This window comes from Sceloporus occidentalis, unplaced genomic scaffold, assembly GCF_023333645.1.
Source record: "Sceloporus occidentalis isolate IW3139 unplaced genomic scaffold, rSceOcc1.0.p SCAF_5, whole genome shotgun sequence".
NCBI classification, from domain to species: domain Eukaryota; kingdom Metazoa; phylum Chordata; class Lepidosauria; order Squamata; family Phrynosomatidae; genus Sceloporus; species Sceloporus occidentalis.
The window spans coordinates 27,603,812-27,624,325 of NW_028316985.1; the positions used below are offsets into that span (position 1 = coordinate 27,603,812).

Consider the following 20,514-nt stretch of genomic DNA (forward strand, 5'->3'; position numbering starts at 1 on the left):
TCACCCAGAAATGCTTTTTCAGACATTATTTTGTAAAGCAGAGGTGAGCAACTGTATTTAAAACCGGATTATGGCCAACATTTTTTCAATCTCACTAGAATTTGGCCTCAATTACTTTACTGTAAAGATTTGTAAGACTGTATTATCCTGATTGAAGCTGGCACATTCAAAGCAAAAACACCAGAAAGCTGATGCAAATGACATCTCCCCTGATTTACTAGTTAGAAGGATTTGTTTTATCTTCCATTTCAAGCCACCTTTCTGGTTAGAGAAAAGGGGTCAGACTGACCAGACTCATGCTTAGCAGTGGAACACTACTCTGTGATCCATAATGTTACACTGCAGGCTGGAAAACCTGCACAACTACCCCCTAGATCAGTGATGGTGAACCTTTTAGAGGCCAAGTGCCCAAATTGCAACCCAAAACCCACTTATTTATTGCAAGGTGCCATATCCCTCTGGCTTTCTAGTAACAAACTCTGGCAAACTCTGTGCTGACGGCACATGTGCCCACAGAGAGGGCTCTGAGTGCCACCTCTGGCACGCGTGCCATAGGTTCGCCATCACTGCCCTAGATGAAAAGCTGAGCAGAAGACAGAAAGCTCAAAATTAATTATAATCACAGTTCACAACATGAGATTTCCCAGGAACATTATAACTTGGAGGGTAATTATTTTATGCTCCCCAACAAGTCATATGTCACATCTATTTCATTGCCCTCCTACACTCCTATAAGTCACTTCCAAAAGATCACAAATGCAGTGCAATAAAAAACATCTCTACTCAGAAGCAAATTGCACACAGTACAATGGGGCTTGTTCCAAGGTAAGTGAGGAGAGGGTTCCAATCCTGATGTGCTTTCTTAAATGATAAGAAAGCATTTGAAATGTTGTAGATTCTTGGTATAAACTGTGCTGTTGCTGTTGTTTGTCTTCAAGTCATTTCTGACTTATGATGAACCTATCATGGGTTTTCTTGGCAAGTTTGCCATTTCCATCCTCTGAAGCTGAGAGAGTGCGACTTGCCTTAGATCACCCAGTGAACGTAAATGGCTGAGCCAAGATTCAAACCCTAGTTAAAGTCCAGGGTCGTAGACCAGTGCTCAAACCATTACAACACACTGGCTGTCAGCTGCTTTAAATGAACTATTTTACAGGAAAGAAATGCTCTGGGTGTAGAATACAACTTTATATAGCAAAGTACTGTTTCTTTAAGATTTTTGAAAAGATAGCCAAAGTGGTAGAAATTTTCTCATTCTGTAAAAAATTCAGAATTACAATTTAACACTGATTAGCATCCTTAAATATTTACACAGATTTGAACAAGACTGCATGTGAATTAGTATAGTATTCACCACTGTGTTTCATCAAGCATGAGGGGGCCTTTACCAGTAGCCTGCGTAGCTTTTCATAAAACTCAGTTCTCAAGAGTGAAGGTATTTTTAGCATCCCACTAGTGCAATTTAGCAGCTGGAAGCAAGATCATTAGTCAGTGCCATGTGAACAGCCAACTCTCTTCGCAGCACAAAAGCTACAGAGCAGATTTTAATAGTTCAACCAATGTTAACATTATAATTTCAATATGGCATAGGGATTGATTAACAAGCTGGGATACTAACAGGGCCCTATAAGAGACTTTGCTGCTCCTGCCACTGAACTAGTCAGGATTTAAATTATAGTTTAAAGTTAGCTTCCAAATCCTGGCTGATTTGGATATAATTTACCATAGCTTGCTATTTGCACAGGGAGTTATTATTAACTGCAGATTCCTGTGTTTCATTACTTGTACAAAGGGAAGAGGAAACCAGATGCCAAGAAGATGTAGGAGCATTACAGACCGCCTAAAAGCGGTGGTCTGCCGGCGCTGCCAGTTGCTCCGCGAGGGAGCCGCAGCAGCCAAACGGCGCAACTCCCTCACGAAGCAAAAACAAGCCCCAAAATGATGCTTCTCTTTGCGGCGTGCTTATGACGTCACGAGGTGCCAATGGCGCACTCGCAGCATCATATGTGCTGTGCGACATGCGGACGCAATGCGTTCACTACATCAAAATAGCGGCACCTGTGGGGAACAGGCGCCGCCATTTTGTACGGACTCGGTCCGTATTAGGGTTAAGGGCGTCAGGAAGTGACGCCCCTTTCTAACCCTAGTACGCGCAGAGCGCGTACTTTATGCCCGTGCGGAACGGGCCGTAGAGTACAATGCAATACAAGCTAGGATTTGATCATCTGGCCACAACAGATGTTGGTTCCATCATATTATACTGTTAGCACTGTGATGTGTTAAGGTTCAGAGCCCCAGCCCACCCTAAACTCCTCACAACAAATTAGCATAAATCAAGCAAATGAAACTTACCTGTATACTGTTCCTAACTGAATGTAATGAAAAGCATCAATCTTCATTAACACTGCCTTTAAAACAAAAGAAATTCCAAGTGAAATTTAAAATCTGTACCTGACAGTTCTAATGCAATTACAGCCAACTATGAAACCCTCCCACCACCTCCCCCCTAAAAGCCCCCCAACCACCCATTTTTTGAAAAATAGTGTAATTTTGGGATAATTTATGCCCTACAATTATGCAGAACCCCCTTCAAGCACACAAAAGCATTTAAAAATGTCCCCATCCCATCCTAACAAGTACCCTGGAATTCCATACTACCCCAAATACCTGTTTTCTTCTGCAGTTTCTCTCAAAATGGTGACAGGAAGAGACACATCTTCTGTAGTCTCTCTCAAGAGACACACCATTTTGAGGACATTTGCAAAAGATATCCACTATTTGATCTCACTCTGAAGGGTCCCCTAACTCTCAAGAAAGAAGTATAGATTGGGAAAAGAACCCAATAGCCCTACTGAATCAAACCAAAAGCTGTTCTCATGCAGCATCCTGTTTCTACAGTGGCTGATCTTTGAGAAGCCCATAGATCAGGACACAGGTACAGTAGAACTCTTCAACTCACATTCCCTAGAAACACATATAAAGAGGCACCCTAACTCCAATGTTGGTAATAAATAAATAAATAATAAAAATTTTATTTCTATCCCGCTTTTTGCCAGGCAATCAAAGCGGCGTACAACAGGTTAAAATACATCCATATATACATAATACCCCCCTTAAAACAAGATTAAACAATGTAAGATTAAAAACTACACATTAAAACCGACTAAGCTAAATAAAAATCATCATGGACAAAATTTACTGAATGGGAAGTCCTATTTGTGATCCCTTGTTATCCGCATACATCAGTGCTCAAGTCCCATTAAATACAATGGCATAGTAAATGGTGTCCCTTATATAAAATGGAAAATCAAGGTTTGCTATTTGGAATTTATCATTTTTTTGAATATTTTCAAGCCATGGATACTTGAATCTGTGGATAAAAAATCCGTGTATAAGGAGGGTTGGCTGTATAATGAAACAGTCATCCTAACTAGTAGCCATACAGTGGCTTACCCTACACCAAATATCTAACTTCTTTTAAAGCTATCCAAACAAGCAGTCTTCATTACATGTTATGGCAGTCATTTCCATATGGTACAGGACTGTAAAATGCATGGGGTGTGGGAAAACCCAGGAGTTGAATCACATAGATTTCACTGGAATCAACTCTTATTTTTTCTTCTCCAGCATGCATGTAAGCAATAGTATTAAGAACACACTTGTAGCCTTATTAATTGGAACCATTCAATGGGAATAAATAGCTCAAATTATTATTTTTAAAATGTCAGGATTCCTATACCCCAGCTTGAAGGACCATTTAAAACAAATGAAGCTGGGGGGGGGGGAACTATTTTCTCCTAGCTTTGCCCACCAGGGTTCTCTGTACAGCAGCAGGGGGCGGGGAGGTGGAGTTGCAGTGCTCTATCAGGATTTCATCTCCCTCACAAGGTGTCCTTCCTGTCCCAAAATCTACTGGTATGAGTGTGTCTATTTAAAGGTGGGTGGCAGGAACAGAATAGGGATTTTGTTGGTGTATCGTCCACTCTGCTGCTCAACAGTCTCCTTTCCTGAGCTGGCTGAGTTGGTCTTAGCAGTGGTGTTGGAGTCTCCACGGCTGGTTGTGCTGGGAGACTTCAGCATCCATCCAGAGACTGTTCTGTCAGGAGCGGCTCAGAACTTCATGTCTGCCATGACAACCATGGGGTTGTCCCAAGTAGTTTCTGGTGCCACCCATGTTGCTGGACACACTCTAGACCTAGTTTTCTGTGCAAGTCAGAATGCTCATGATTTGGGTGTGGAAGAGCTTTCAGTAGTTCCGTTGTCATGGGCAGATCATTACCTTGTGGGGTTTAGACTCAGGGAACTCAAAGCCTCTGCAGTGCTGGGGAGCCAATAAAGATGGTCTGCTCACTACTGAAGAAATCGTCCCTAGATCCCGCCAGATTGGAAAACTATCGGCCAGTCTCAAATATACCTTTTTGTCCAAGGTGTTGGAACGTGTTGGCCTCCCAGCTCCAGGGGTTCTTGGATGAAACTGATTACACACAGGGATGAAATAAGCTGTACCTACCCGATGTACATCATAATGAAGCCCTCTTATTGCAAAGTTTGGATCATAGTCATATTTCCGGATTTCTGCAGGATACTGGGAGAATAAAAAAAGGCATATAAACAATTATATGTCAATAGCTTTCTTATCCAGATGAAGTACCACTATTTTTCCTTTATAGAATTAGTCCACCATACTCTACATAAAAATTCCTATAAGACACAGGTTAATGCTGTTTTTGTAAAAATTCTATCAAAATCTTATGATAGTGGTTTTATCTAGCTATGAATCCATGGAGATAGTCAGTATGGTATAGTGGTATGAGTTCTGGATTAGGACTCTGGGAGGTCAGGATTTGAATCTTTACTGAGCCCTGGAAAACAACTGGGTGATCTTTGCAACTCACACTGTCTTAGCCTAAGAGGAAGGCAACGGCAAACCTCCTCTGAATAAATCTTGCCAAGGAAAATGTATAATAGTTACCGTAACTCAGAGTTAACTTGAAGGCACATCACAACAACAGCAGCAAGAGAGTCATGTGTCACACATAACACAGAAAAATTCCAAGGATGTCAATAGATAAATCTGAACTGTTCACTGTTTCAACTGGTGAGGTACATCATACTATCTAGGCATACTATTCTGGTGGTCCCATAAAGTAGAGCACAAGAACTACCATAGACAGGAATTCTGCATTAGTCTGTATGACTTTTTTTCATAATTCATCACACAAGGAAATTGAGAATGTCCTCACTTTTAAAATTACCAGCTTGTATTGTAAGAAAATGTGGATACAGTGACCTATTATCTATATTTCCAGGCTTCCTCTTTTATCTTTATGTGGAGGTTTGTTTTTTTCTAGAAAAATAATCCTGCCAATATCTCTTAAACACTTCTTCCAAGACACTACAGTACCACCAGATTATGGTGTCAGGGCTCTTCACTAGTGGTGTTTATTTTAAGGCACTCAAATTTTTCTTCTCATTTTCATAATGTCTCAACCAACGAAATGTCTTGTCTTTTTATTTTAACAGATGGCTTAATAATGACGACTTCTTGTCATATTATAGCTTCCAAAAGAAAATACGAACAGAAAAAAAGCAGGACTTCCACCAGTCATCATCAACATAATGCTATACATATGCAAAGGTATCTTGTAGCACCTTTGAAACTAACTGTGCAAAAGAAATTATAGCATAAGCTATTGTAGAGTATGCTACAATGTCTTTTGCACAGTTCATGCTACAAGATCCCTTTGCATACAGATATTCCAGACAAACATGACTATGCCTCTGAATAATGCTATGAAGTTCATGAAAGTGTGGAAAGATTAGTTCTAGGTTGGCTTTCACGCTTCACCCCTTTGCACCCCCACCATATTAAAAAATGCTCTCTGCCAAAATATCATACCAGTGACTCTGCAAAAGAGAATATTCTCCTCCACATGTCTCTTGCAATAACAAGCAGTCCCATCTCTGCTCCCCTAAAATGTAGTGTGTTTATGAACATTCCATTACATTATAAACACAGGTTTGTTTCCTCAGGGAGGGCCAAATTATAGGTACTTTGGGGGTAATTTTCTATTATTCTGTGCCTTAAAATGAGTTCACAGACCTCTTCTAAATACATAAATGGGTACAAAACCAATATTTTGCGGAACAAAAGCAAGTATTTTGAAGTAATGCAACACACCCAACTATGCACAAAGATCTAGTTTCTATTTACTACTGCAGATATATTTATAAACATGTGTATATATAGCAACTGACCTTTAGACTAAAATGTAGTATCGAAAGTATCTAACATACACTGAGAACCCTTTCCAGAGGGAGTGATTAAAGGAATATTCCTGCTGAAGTTACATCAAGGGGCTAATATCTGCATCTCTGTCAATGGAGTAGGGCAACTTTGGCTCAAATGTATTCTAGGCAGCAAAGATGACATCTGCTTTTATCAAACCAAACTATTTTTTTTTCACCACTGTAATGCAATATATTAACTGGTATTTTGTATGTTACCTACTGCTAAACAAGACACACAATAGGTAAACATACTATTTATGCATTTTTATACAATTCTTCAATTTGTGTTCATCACCAAGAATAATTTCATTTAAAATTCTGGCTAAAATAATCTGGATTTAATAGGGGCACAGTACAGACCATACAACCTCATGATGAAGAATAAACAATTTAGCACACACATCTGATTCACATGTCACAATAACCCAGGTTTCTGCATGTGAGAGTAGTGTGCTTGTATGCACTACTTAATCATTCCCGCTGAAAATGGGAGCAGCTGAAAAACAAGCCTTCCATCCATAGTATGTTCACTATGACATAAAAACCCAAACTCTGATTTATGACTCTGGCTTGCTGGGGGACAGATATACTAAACTGATAGTTTCCAAAGTCATATTAACCAAACGAAAGATTAAACATTTTGCAGTTTCTTTGGCTGCCCATGCCTGCAGTGAGGACATCTGCAAAGTGTGCATCAGGATACTGGAATTCTTTAGTATTCTGGTTGACTGTGACATCCAAATAAATCTATTCTGTCTAAGGCTAATCAAAAATCAGTTGTTAAGGTAGGATTTTTAACAATTCTGCAGAGGCCCAAGATTGTGTCAAGGACATATATTGCATTTCCCAACCCCCAATCATTTCTTCCTACCCAAGTGACAGCAATATGTTTTTCAAAAGTTAAGTTTTAAATTTCAATTGCAGAGTTTGCCTCACTCAATTTATATTATTTATTGCTAGACAGAATAAAAAAATCTCAACTATTTATTGAAACCACTACTTTCCCTGTAAAAGAGAAACATGTAAAAAAATCCTCTGATTTCAGAGGTAAGTAACATATGTCATTGTTTATGTATTCATTACTGTAAATTCCCTACTGGATCTAGTGACTACCAGAATCCTGTAAACACCATTCAGTATTTATTTTATTTAGCTGACTTATATCCTGCCTTTCTCCCAAAACAGGATTTAAGGTGCCTTCACAACTTCACAATATCACAACAGGATCGTCACCAAACCAGTAAGTAGAATCTTAGGCCCGTTACAAATGGGCAGGAAAGTACGCCAGAGCGCGTACTAGGGTTAGAAAGGGGCGGTGCTTCTGCACCCCCCTAACCCTAGTGCATGCTCCACATGCACAAAATGGCAGCAGTCGTTCCACATGGCCGCCGCCATGAGGACGTCACGACCGCGCCGCCTCTATACGGGGCAGAGCGGATGTGACATCCTCGCTCCGTGCCAGGGCACTTAGTGCGCCCTTAGCGCGGAGCAGGAAGGAGCTCCATTTTGGAGCTCCTTCCTGGTTTAGTCCGCTGGGTGCAGCCTTCACATGGCTGTGCCCAGCGGACCAAAGGAGTGTCCTTGGGGCTTGAAGCCCCAAGGACACCCCTTTCCAGGCTGCGGGAAAGGGGCCTTTTGCCGCTTCCCCGCAGCCTGAAAAGCGGCGGATCAGGGCCTCAGTGGCTGCCACTCTGGACACTGAGGCCCCGATACAGTGGGGAAAGGGGAGGGTGCAGCCCGCCCCAAACGGGCGGTCTGTAACCCGCCTTAGTGATCTTATCATACAAAAATCTTATCCTTAAAAATATGTTTCTTGTATTCTCATTTTATACTCTCCAACAAGCTGACCTTTGTAACGTGCTCTGTTCCCATATTATGGATCTTTACAATCTCATGGACAACTGTGTTCCATCTCGTGAAGAAATACTATTTTGCTTTGTAAACACCAGCCCTTACTTAGAGCAAGTCATTCCAGCCCAGCTTATTCTGAAGCTCTACGCACTTTTCAATTCCCTTTATATTTAAAACAAGTAACAAAAAAAAACTTACCCGATGTTCATTAATTAAAAGATCCCGTGCAGCATTAAAGATCAACGTGTGCAAATGTTTGGAATAGAAGACCAATGTGTAGTCATAATCAAAGCCGTAGATTTCTACATCTGAAAGACTCATTTCATTGTTGGAAAAGATAGCATCTGGGTTCAGTAAATTACTCATGATTGAAGGGACTAAATCTGTGGAAGAAACAAACCCCAAAAAAGAAAATAAGATTGCAAACTTTACAAGAAGAAAATACTGATAATGGCAAAATTATATGCACTGACAAAGTGAGGAAGCTTGATGTAGTTTCACTGTAAATGTAAGGCAAGTCTCAACCTACCGTATTCAGTACTAGGCTGGGATAATGCCTGTGTTTAGCTTCCAGTGAAGAGTGGGATATAGATGCAACAGACAAGCACAAAGATACTACAAGATCCCTTCAGAAGCACAAAGAGAGATCAGTGTAAATTGCATAAAAATGGGAGAGATAAGTAGAACACTGGAAGGTTACTTATCCCCTATGAATGGAAAGCTACTTGCCAGCTACATAGTCGGTTGAATGGGCAGGGTTAGACTTCAGCTGAACACCTAGTTTCAAGCCAATAAAGATTGCTCCAATAGTGTACAAAAAAGAAGACACAACCATGCAAAGTGGAACTTTACTGTTAGTACCTTTCATTAACAATACACTCTGCTCAATAATGGTGCAGGCTTCCAGTGGCAATTCGTAAGCCACACATTTCAGAAGGTGAACTACTGATGTTTCTCTAAAGCAGAAAGGACTGAAACAATTCTAGTGTTGAGTAATAGAAGCACATTATACCTCAGAGAGCCATGAGTCAGGGGGCACACACATGCTATAAATATTTATTAAGATGGAAAATTGTTACAGAGATGAAACAAGGTTGTTTTAAATGAACCTCACTGCCAATATAACATCTTGTCATGCACTTATTATACTGAGCATTCATGACTCAGACGCTGAATAAAGAGATTTCCATCTTCTTTTCATCCAAGACAGACTTCAGAACTGGGAAAGCATTTTAAATGTGATATCACAAGCAATGCATCAATGTAGAAATATGAGCTGAAAGTCAGATGTTGGCTGATTGAAGGAAAGGCAAAATGTAGTTATTGTTGTACTGTAATACGAGAAACCTAAACTCTTATTTAGCGGTTAAAATATTTTTATGGCCTTTTTGAAATATTCCCTTTATTGTCATTCTGATCAGTTTCCTGTTCCTTCTAATTTAAGGAATTTTAAATGTTTCATTTGTTTCATAGACTCCCCATCCCTGTATCTAATCATTAACTGTTGTCTAATGCACACGTAAACATAATTTACTTTGCTTACAGCCTTTAACAAGGGAAATTTAAAGTGAGATTTAAAATAAACCAGAACTCTGGTACGCAGATAAACAATAGTTTGCTTGTAACATAAATACATAAACATGTTTGGTATTTATGTTTAGAAATCTGCAATGCTTTTTGAGACAACAGATGGAATAGGAAACTAACTGGTCCAGCCTTAAGACAGAGCCTAACTACCTGAAAGATAAATTAAAGATTCTTTAAGTCAGTACCACTACCACCAAGAACCACCTGCAAAAAATAAGAATTTTTCAGTATAGAAACCTCCTGTTCAAGGAAGTGATTCCGTTTTGTAGGGGTTGTTCTACGGTATACATTTATAGGGCCATTATTTCACTTAAATAGCCATGGTTCCATCCTATGGAATGTTTCAATTTAGGGAGGAGTATTTAGAATTCTCAACCAAAGAGCTCCAAGATATTTCACTATCCTGGATAGTCATTTCTCATTCACTGACTATGGGTATATTCAGTCCCCTAAATTTCTGGATAAATTCTTTTTATGTGTTGGTAATGCTATCAGAGCTACTTAAGGATAATCACATGTGAGAAGGATTTTACCATTATAACATATAACATATAGGATACTTAACATTTATGCAGTGCTTTCACAAACACTTGAAGTGTACATCATATGGATTCTCTGGCTGTAATACTTACAATAAACCTGTAAAGATGAAGCAGTGTTATTGTCCTGCACATTACAAATGGGGATGGGGCTAGCAGGCTGAAGGAGTACCTTTTCTAAAGCCATTTAATGGCCTGTTACAGACAGCCAAAATAAAGCTGCTTCGAGTCACAGTGAAGGTATGGTGTTTCAATGATGCATACGTCCTAAGAGTCCAGAAGCCACACCAAAGCCACGCTCCAGTCCTTAGGGCTGGAGCGTGGCTTTGGTGTGACTTCTGGACTATTAGGATGCATGCATCATTGAAACACCATACCTCCACTGTGACTCGAAGCAGCTTTATTTTGGCTGTCTGTAACAGGCCAATGACTCTTTTGGAAATGAGAAATCAGAATTAGCAATCCCCATCCAGGGAGGAAGAGAAGGAAGGGAGGTCTGGTTATCTGCCCACATAAACACAAGTATTGGTATGTTTTACCATCTTCTGCCTGTTTATCTCTGGCTCTTTGCTTGAGGTGCTCAGTGTCTAGAAAGTTTTGCCTTCTAGAGGGATCCAGCCCTGACCCAGGCATTTTCAACAGCCTTCTGAATCCAAACTGTATCAGCTGTTTGGCTCAGGAGCTTGTTTTGAAGATCATCACCTTTAAAAGCCAAATACACTATTTTGCTTTACTATGGCGGGATACAGACCTCCGCTTTGCGACGGTCTCCCGCCGGCGCCATTTGCTCCGCGCAGGAGCTGCAGCAGCCAAACCGCGCGGCGCCCGCGCGGAGCAAAAAAGAAGCTCCATTTCGGAGCTTCTTTTTGCAGCGCCTTTATGACGTCGCAAGGCGCCACTGGCGCATTCGCGACGTCATAGGCGCCGCGATACGTCTGGACGCTATGCGTCCAGTACGTAAACATGGCGGCCCCCATGTGGAAGGGGCGCCGCCATGTTGTACGTATTCTATATGTACTAGGGTTAGGGGGGTGCGGAAGCACCGCCCCTTCCTAACCCTAGTACGTATAGAATACGTACTATATGGCGGTTTGTATCCCGCCCATATTTTTTTTAATTATGTGCCTGGATGTTTTAGTCTGGGAGGGGATGGGAGTGCTTCCATTAGGTGGTTATACTAAGGTTCAGACAAATCAAGAAAAAGGAAAAGTATAATTTGCAGAGCTTCCCAAAACAGACTTAAGCAGCTTATCCAGAAGGATAGCTTTGTTAGTGATTCTTCCACCTTTACCTGGAACTGGCTGCTGCTGGAAGTTAGACACTCAAGAGATCACAGTTGCTTAAAGTGCCTTTTCTCAGCTTCAGCTGATATGCTGACTGTAATAGATCTGCCACAGTTACCTGTGCTGCAAGAATATTCACTGTGAATAGGCAGTTTTACCATTTTCTTCCTGCTTTCTGCAATGGTTTCTAGTTAATTACTGGGTCAAATGTTTAAACATTTAAAGCCAATAGATTGGGACCAATTACCTAAAAGTCTGACATGAACACGTGCTCCTGCCTACTAAAACAAGACAGGTTAGGAGGCATCCCATTTAGAGACCAGCCATCTCAAAACCTTTACCTGGTGCCTTTTTGGCCTTTTCAGTGTTTACTAAAAACATTTTGGTTTACCTTTCTAATAATTCATGTAGTTTAAGCCTCTCAGTTTTACAGGTCTGTGTTTAAATTCTGAGGTAACTTGTGTTTTTGTTTCAGGTGCTGTATTTATGCTATTTCTGATTTAATAGCTTTTTTAAATTTCTATTTTCTATTCTATAAATCTTGGAAATAAATAAATAAATAAATATTTAAATTGTTATCTAAATAATGTGCTTTGGGGAAAAACAGACAAATATATTTTGGCATGGTATTAAAATAGTATAAAAACAAAGATCTTAATTCGTATCTTTTGTCGTAGCTACACTATACAGCATTAAATCTTCTCTTCCAGGTTGTTTAGAGTGATTTGCAAATATCTAGTTCAACCAAAATCACTGCTCAAAAATCCTTACTCAATAAGGTAGATGGAAAGATATAAGAGCAGCACTGAAAACCTAAATCCACATTATTATTATTATTATTATTTTAAATGCATACCAGGAAGGCAGTGTTTGGAAACATTCCTAACTTAATCGAGGAACAATCTACCTCACTCAGACAAAGTGAGAACAAAATGTATACTTCTGTGAGTGGAACACAGATGGCTTAACATATTTAACTAATCCTAAACCTGTAACCACTGAAACATAGCTAAACTAAACAGTGTATAAAATCCTGCTGAGCAATCAAGTATCCAAACATGCTCACTGATTTACAAATGTGTATTAAATCTGCATAAAAATGGCTATCATCTCCCATAGTCAACAACTGGTGGCTTTGCCATAGAGTACCATGTACTTCTCCCTCCTTTCTCTACAGTTAAAACCCAGCAGCAAGTGGGAGAAGATGCTGTGGAGGTGGATAACATGAGAACAGCTATTAACTGTAGTTCACTTTCAGTTAGAAGATACATGACAAGAAATCCATCCCCATCTCCAATCAGCCTTCTAATAAGACCAGTTGTGAAGGACTTTGTGAGAGAATGCAATCTGCACATGCTTAGGAATTTTTTCTTAGTCCATGTACATTTAAGGCTGGAATCATAGGGCCAAAACATGCTGCAGAAATAATCCAGTTTAACACAGCTTTAACTGCCCTGGCTCAATGCTAGGAAATTCTAGGAAATCTAGCTTTGTGAGATATTTAGCCTGCTCTATCAGAGAGCTCTGGTGCCACCCAGGATTCCCTAGCATTGAGCCAGGGCAGTTTAAGCAAGTCAGACTGGATTATGGATTGGACCATAGATGTCTTCTCTGTCCCTTGCCCCTTGTGAATGTTCCACATTTATACATGCACATCCATCTCTCCCCCACTCTTTTTAACCCAATCCTGTCCTACTTCAAAAGTTTCTGAAGTTCAATTTTACAAGTATATGCACAACCTCTAATCCTAATCTTCGCTAAAGTACTGAGAAAGAGAGAGCACGCATTTTTCTAGTTCTCTGTTGTGATTATAATGCAAGTATCTGAGTTGAAAGACATTGTTAAAGCCCAGTATATATAACTTTCATTGAACACCAGGAGAAACTGTATTTAAGCAAGGAACCAACATATGTAGTTGTCTGAGCTAAAGACTATGACTTCAGAGATCAGAGTTCAATTTCTGCTTGACTCACTGGGTGACCTTGGTGAGTCACAAATTCTCACCCCCAGAAAAGCCTGTGATAGGGTAGCCATAAGTCAGAAACAACTTGAAGCCACACAACAACAAAGTCAAAGATACTTGGCATGATCCAATTCTGCCCCAAGATCCAACCCCATCCCATCCCATTTGTTTGACAAAAATAGAGAAAACAAACAAATATTGGGGTAATACACTACAGGCCAGTCAACTCAGGAATGCATGGATTGCCCTATAACTGCAGTACACCTTTACATTAGTTGTGTTGCTGAAATATGAAATTATTATCAATCTTTGTTGTATGCAGTTTCCATTTTTAAACCATGCAAAATTGCAGCAGTCATAAAAACACTGACCTTCAGATTCACAACTGCTTAAATGATTAAATTGTTATGCAATGATGATGAAGTTACTGAATGCAGCTTTAGTTCTCTTATTCTAATACCTAAGGCTATTTTACCAACAAGGAAGAAACTCCAATAGAATATTGTCAAGGTTACAGCAGAAATTAATTTGACTCTTGAAAAAGACCTATCTACAAAGGACACACTAGTAAGCAAATAGACAGAGAGAGAGAGAAGAAGAAAAATAAAGCAGATTTAATTATCCATTTCAGGTTTGATGTCTTTTCTTCCCAATACTGCTGTAATTAAAACTGTACTCAATTTCTCTGAAAGGTATTTTATTTGTGGGAATGAACTACACCTCCTTGAAAACTGGTGGGAACAGTACAACATCGCAACGAATAAATAAATGCCACAAGTATTTTTAAAATACAGCACATACACACACAAACACAAAATCACACTGTCACTAAGACTCAATGCAAGTTCCTCCTCCCTCACATTTCCTCATCACAATATTCTGTAGCTGTGAAAAGCAGACTATTTTTGCATAGTATCTAGTTAATCATTCCTTCTGTTTGCTCCCTTACACGTTATTACTTTTTCATGCAAGGAATTCACAGCTATTAGGAATACAAATAGCTCCTTAAACCATACTTCTACATGCCATCTTGGATATCACAACCATTATTTCTAGAACTGCAACCTTAAGCAGCACCTGCTAAAACAAAATTTGAATGTTTGCAACCTCCTTCCACATTCCAGCTGAGCTGAAGGCCATGTATAAATGCAAACTCCATGGCTTCAACAGTCTATTTTCTCCACTTCTTCCTTTGTTTACCACCTAGTTTAATGAACTCAAAAGCTAACACACTATTTCTATTCTGACTTGCCCGCATAAAATCTAACATGCATTTTGGATTTTTTTTTGCCCTTAGGGCTAATGCAGCTACCTTTGTTTTGAGTACAAGATGTAAATGGGGATCAAAGGAATTAATGGGGAGAACTAGTTTATTGTTTTTTATACAGAGATCTCTAGATCTCCCCTTATAGTACCAATCTCTCATATAGCCTCTTCAATGTGCTTACCATGTCCCTGGCCTCTTTTATGTAGTGGTTTATAAAGAACATCATGCAGCAGACATATCTTTCTTAAAAAGAAAGAAGAAAAACCTAGTAACCTTATCAATTTAAATCCACTGCTTTAGATAAAACAAAACAAAACCTTACTCTCCTTTCACCACAGTTTACTGTTCAGTTTGCTGATGGGCATAAACTGGAATTAGAGTATGAGGAATATTTGCGGACATCTTGTAAAGGGAAAAAATAATCATTGGATGTACTTCACTGAATTGTGTAAGCAATCCCTTGGCTACATACTACTACAAGACAGCTTTGTACTTCCTGTGAAGACACCCATTCATTCAATCTGATTTTGCTCTCTTAGTAAATCCATCCACAGCTTACTACTTGATAATGCTCAATGGTAAATTTGCAGGGCAATGCATGTCTTATGGAACAAGAGTTGTCACTCAAATCTATAGATACATTTTTAAAAGAAAAATAAGAATCTGACTTCATAAATTGTATTACAGTATTGTATTCCAGAACACCACAAGGACACATTTCCTTTGATACTGCCAATTAACCACTGAAGTAGATAAAACAGCTGTTATTTTCTGTTGTCAGCTTTGACTTATGGCAACCCTATAATGAGAGACTTCCAAGAGACACTATGGTTAACATTCCTGGTCAGGTCTTGCAAACTCTGGGCCATGGTTTCTTTTACATCTGTAATGCAGTTTTCCTTTCTTCTTCTTCTTCTTCTTCTTCTTCTTCTTCTTCTTCCTGCCTTCCAGTTTTTTCACATTATCTCTTTTCACAATGAATCATGTTGTCTGACAACATGTCCAAAGAATGACAGCCACTGTTTATTCATTTTGACTTCTAGGGGGAGTTAGGGATTAATTTGATCTTTAAACCCATTTATTTGTCTTTTGGGCAGTCTCATATATTGCTATTTGGAATTTATACTCTTTTGGAATATTTTCAAATAGATGCTTGAATCTGTGGATAAAAAAATCTGTGGATAAGGAGGGCCGACTGTAGTTGATGTTCTTCCTGTCAGCCTTCTTCACCATCCAGCTTTGGAAACCAGTATTATGGTGTAGATTACACCTCATTTAATGGAAACAATTACTTAAGATTGAGCATTACTTACAATTGAGGATCTTGTGTTCATAAGTGAACTGAGAGCAAGAGAGAAACCAGCTGCTCAGGACAAGTATGAACAAGAAATCTGTCACAGACCTAACAGTTTCCATTTCCTAGTAAGGATCAAACCTCCAGCCAAAAATACTAAGCTTCTAATGCTTGGTTGAACAACTAGATTTTAATTTGGTGCTAAAAAATGGCCAATATCCCTGGCCATTAAGCCATCAGCTTGCTTACTCTATTTCCACACTAGGGAATAATAATAATAATAATTTATTTATAGCCCACCCAATCACGTAGAATCCAGGCGGGTTACAACAATAGCAAAAATGCAGCAAAGCATAAGACTCTCTGTATGATCAAAATTAATTTTCAGTTTATGGGATCATACACCACTGTTTCCAAAATCCACACACTAGTCTGGCACTGTCATAGCTTCACTTGACATGAAGAAACAGAGCTGGGTGTCACCAGCATACTGGTTGTGCCTGGTTTTAAAGCTCTTGACCTAATGATCTCAGCCAGCGAGTTCATATGCCTTTAACATCAAGGGAACATAACAGAATCTGTACCACTCCACAATAACTATGAGACTGAAATGAAGTCCCTTAATGCCACTTTCTTTAACCAGCCCTGCAGCTAGGAACAAAATCACCTTAAGACATACTTCCTACTCCCATCTCAATTGCCAATCAATTGGTCAATGATATCAAAAGCAGCCTAGTATCCAGAAATATTAACAGGGTAGCACTCCCCCAGCTTCTCCCAGGAGAAGGTTATCTTCTAGGGTGATCAAGACTGTTTCAGTCCTCAAACTCCTCCTGAAACGGTTCTAGAATATGTGTTGCCTCCAAGAATAGGTGATGTGTTCTAGCCCCCAGTCTCTCAAGCACCTTGCCTCCCAAAAGGAATATTATGCAGTAGGACAGTAGTTCTCACAAACCTCTAGAAGAGAGAAGTCCTCTTTGATGATAACTATCTGTAAGCCACTCTGAGAGCCTTTAGCACTGAAAAGCGGGGTATAAATACCGTAAATAAAAGGATGCACGATTGCCCTTTCAAGGCAGCAGGATTGCTGCACAGACTCACTGAAGGTCCACCTCTGCTGGATTTTACCAACCAAAATGAGAAAGAACTAAGTTTGCACATAGTGGCATGGACTGATTCAAGAGTCTTGAATATGTTACCAGGACACAGTAACTGGAACTGATCTCAAATAGTACTCTGGTCACTGTCATAGATACTGCTATAGCTGTTGCATCATGTCCCAAGTGAATGACTTTCTCCTCAGAGAACCTAACAAATTTATCACAGCAGGTAAACAATCCTGAGCTAACAAATTCTTCACTACCCAGAACAACTATCCTGGGCAAGAGCTTGAAAATGCAAAGGAGGAGGCAAAATAGCACTTTAAAAAAAATCACTATACACTAGGAGATGCATTTTAGTTTCTGTATATTAGCATACAGAAAGAAGTACCTGCAATATACACTACTGTTGTACTGTCTTCAACCAGTGCTCCGTGGATCATTTCTGCATTATTGATGAATTGTTGGTTTTATATTCAGCTTTCATAGAAAGGAATACAATGCCAGCCTTATATCACCATTACTATCCCCCAGCCTGGTGCCCACCAAATGCACCGCATCACAATTCTCATCTTCCCCAGCTAGAAAAATGAGAGTAGTAAAGTATATTCATCTCAAGGGTTCAGGAAACCTAATCTAGGAAGTACAATAGTTTGGAAAGCTACTGTCAGTAAGGTTGATAAATTCTGATTTTTAAATAGAAAGTTCAACCACATTTTATCCTGGAGGTATCTGGATTTGAGGATGGCCAATGTAGATTTTTGTGGTGCTTTCATAAGTCTTCAAGCTTCTTCTTTTTTTTTTTTAACAATCATCCCTTTGAAAGGTCTTACAAGCACTTTCATCGTTCTCAATGTTGGAGATGTACTACTCTGTTCAGCAGAGCCTACAACTATGCATCAATATAAGGCTCATCAAACAGACACACTCTCCTTGACTAACATCACTGTGCATTAAAAGGCCTCAAGAAAATCACCCAATTGAATATTCCTTCCGCTGAGTTCTGCCCTTTGGAGTTCCCCGTTCAGAAAATTAGCTTGAACTGAGCAGTATTTGTCCATTTTATCCAACAACTAACAACTTCATCCAAGACATGTAGGAAATACAACAGTATGTAATGTTATCAATTATAGGTATCATAATTGTTTCCACCTTAGTTTTTTGTGTTTTTTTCGAGCTATGAGGCCGTGTACTAGAAGACGTTTTCCCTGATCTTTCGCCAGAACTGTGGCTGGCATCTTCTCTGAAACATCAGGAAAAAACTCTTCTAGGATATGGCCTCATAGCCCGAAAAACCCACAAAAAAACTATGGATGCCAGCCGTGAACGCCTTCGACTTCACATGTTTGCACCTTGCTTTGCAATTCCCTAGATTCTGTTCAAGTCACCAGTGGTCAAAAGACAACATCTGTAATTGGAAGCCTTCTTTTGTTTTCCCACTGGTTCTCCCTTCTTTTTCATTGCCTGAAATAAAAAAAGATCCTTTAGGAATAAAAGACAGGTGTGACTTTTAAATGGCAGTGCTAGGCGCTAAGAGATGCCCCAGGAGAACTCACTGTTCAACCAGGCAGCCGACTGCTGGTTGACAGAGGTTTGTTTCCTCAAGAGCATGCAGTTTATCACAGTCAGTCTTCCCCAGCAGCAGCCCCAGGAGAAAAAGGATCATGTGCACAAGGTCACTAATGGAATATTGTCAGCCAGGCAAGCCACTGCATTTTGAACTCAGAGCCTCCACAGCCCCCATACACTTTTGTCTTGAATTCCTCATAACACATCAGCTCTGGGTTCAATTTTGGTGCCCAATGATGAAGCTACTCCTGCAGTGACCTTGGCTGAGGAGGACTCCCGTGTTCCAAGAGTAGGATCGCATCACTCCAAAACGTCTACTCAGGAGGCATTTTAAGGAACCAGCCCAAATGCCCAGGTATATATTTGTTGTTGCTGTGTGCCTTCAAGTTTGCCATAGACATAGACACACACATGAGAGAGAGAGCCAGCTCAGCCATGAAACCCACTGGGGTGGCCTTGGGCAAGTTATGCTCTCTCAGCCTCAGAGGAAGCAAGGGCAAACCTCCTCTGAACAAATCTTTACCAAGAAAGCCTCATGAGAGGTTTGCTTCAGGGTTGCCATGAATTGGAAATGACTTCAAGGCACACAACAACAACAACAAATATATACAGATATATACAGCTATTCAGACATACAAGGCAAACCTCTGAACAAATCTTGTGTGTGTGTGTGTGTGTGTGTGTGTGTGTGTATATATATATATGCATGTCTGTATATATATATATGTGTGCGTGTATGTATGTACATGTGTATGTGTGTATATGCGTGTGTGTGTGCCTGTGTGCATGTGTATGTATGTATGCATATGTGTATATGTATGTATTCACATGTGTGTATATACATACGTGTGTATGTGTATATGTACTCTATATGTATATGTATGTGTAGGTGTATATGTGTGTGTTTGTGAGTGTATGTATATGTGTATACAAGAAGCCGAAAGGAAGCGTGGGGGGGGGGGTCAAGCTGGAGGGCGGGAAGGAGAAGCCAGGAGTTGCCCAGGGACCTCTGGGGAGACCCCTTCTTCCCCTCCGTCCCCGGGAGCCCAGCCTCACCTTTGGTCACCTTTTTGGCCTCGCTGTGGCGCTTCCACAGGTAGTCCTTCATGGGGGGCTGCTGCTGGGGCCGGGGCTGGTGCGGGGCCAGCGTGCAAAAGGGATCAGCCGCCCTCCTGAAGCCCCAGCAGGAGCAGGAGGTCTTGCCTTTCCCCGCTGCCCCCAGCAGCAAGACCCGGGAGCTCCAAGCGGCCCCCGGGGCTGCCATCAGGAGCAGAAGGAGGGCTCCTTTGCGGGGGAACCAGGGCAGAAGGAGAAGGAGACTCCACCAAGCAGCCTCTCTGCTCTCCTCCTGCAGCCAAGGCGGCGGCTGCTCCTCTCTGGCTTGCAATTGCAAGGCTGCTGCAAGCAACTGAAGTCACTTCCTCAAAGCAGCACGCCTCTCTCTCTTTCTTTCTTTGGGAGAAGATCAAAGGGGCAGAAGGGGGGAGCATGTGCAAACTCCTCCCACCAAAAAGAGGCGGGGTTACTGCACAGCAGACGTCAGAGCTGGCCCCTAGAGTGCCCTCATCCTCCCTTAGGGCTGGAGTCACACACACACACACACACACACCCCATTGACCTCCTCCTCCTCCTCCTCCCATTTCACACACCAGGCAGAACCCTTAGGCATGCTCTCTTTGGCCCTCAGGTCACTCCTCATTCCCATATAAACCACTGAATTAAAAACAAATAAAAATTAAAAATTAATTTTTAAAAAATTAAGAATTTGGG

General features: G+C 40.5%; 1 protein-coding gene across 4 annotated transcripts in view; it reads right to left on the reverse strand.

Annotated features, from left to right (window-relative positions):
* The window catches only part of LOC149311818 (5'-nucleotidase domain-containing protein 3-like), a 42,404-nt gene extending 22,296 nt beyond the window's left edge, over window positions 1–20,108 (reverse strand). For all 4 annotated transcript variants that reach the window (XR_016281505.1, XM_089527979.1, XM_089527978.1 and 1 more), the window contains exons 1-4: window positions 19,801–20,108; window positions 8,341–8,525; window positions 4,511–4,585; window positions 2,353–2,408 (exon numbers count right to left, since the gene is read on the reverse strand). Coding sequence is in view for 3 of the 4 variants with exons in the window: in XM_089527979.1 (XP_089384105.1) it covers window positions 2,353–2,408; window positions 4,511–4,585; window positions 8,341–8,525; window positions 19,801–20,008 (524 nt within the window). In the remaining variant the exon portion in view is untranslated. The remainder of the gene's footprint in view (window positions 1–2,352; window positions 2,409–4,510; window positions 4,586–8,340; window positions 8,526–19,800) is intronic.
* Window positions 20,109–20,514: the final 406 nt, after the last annotated feature.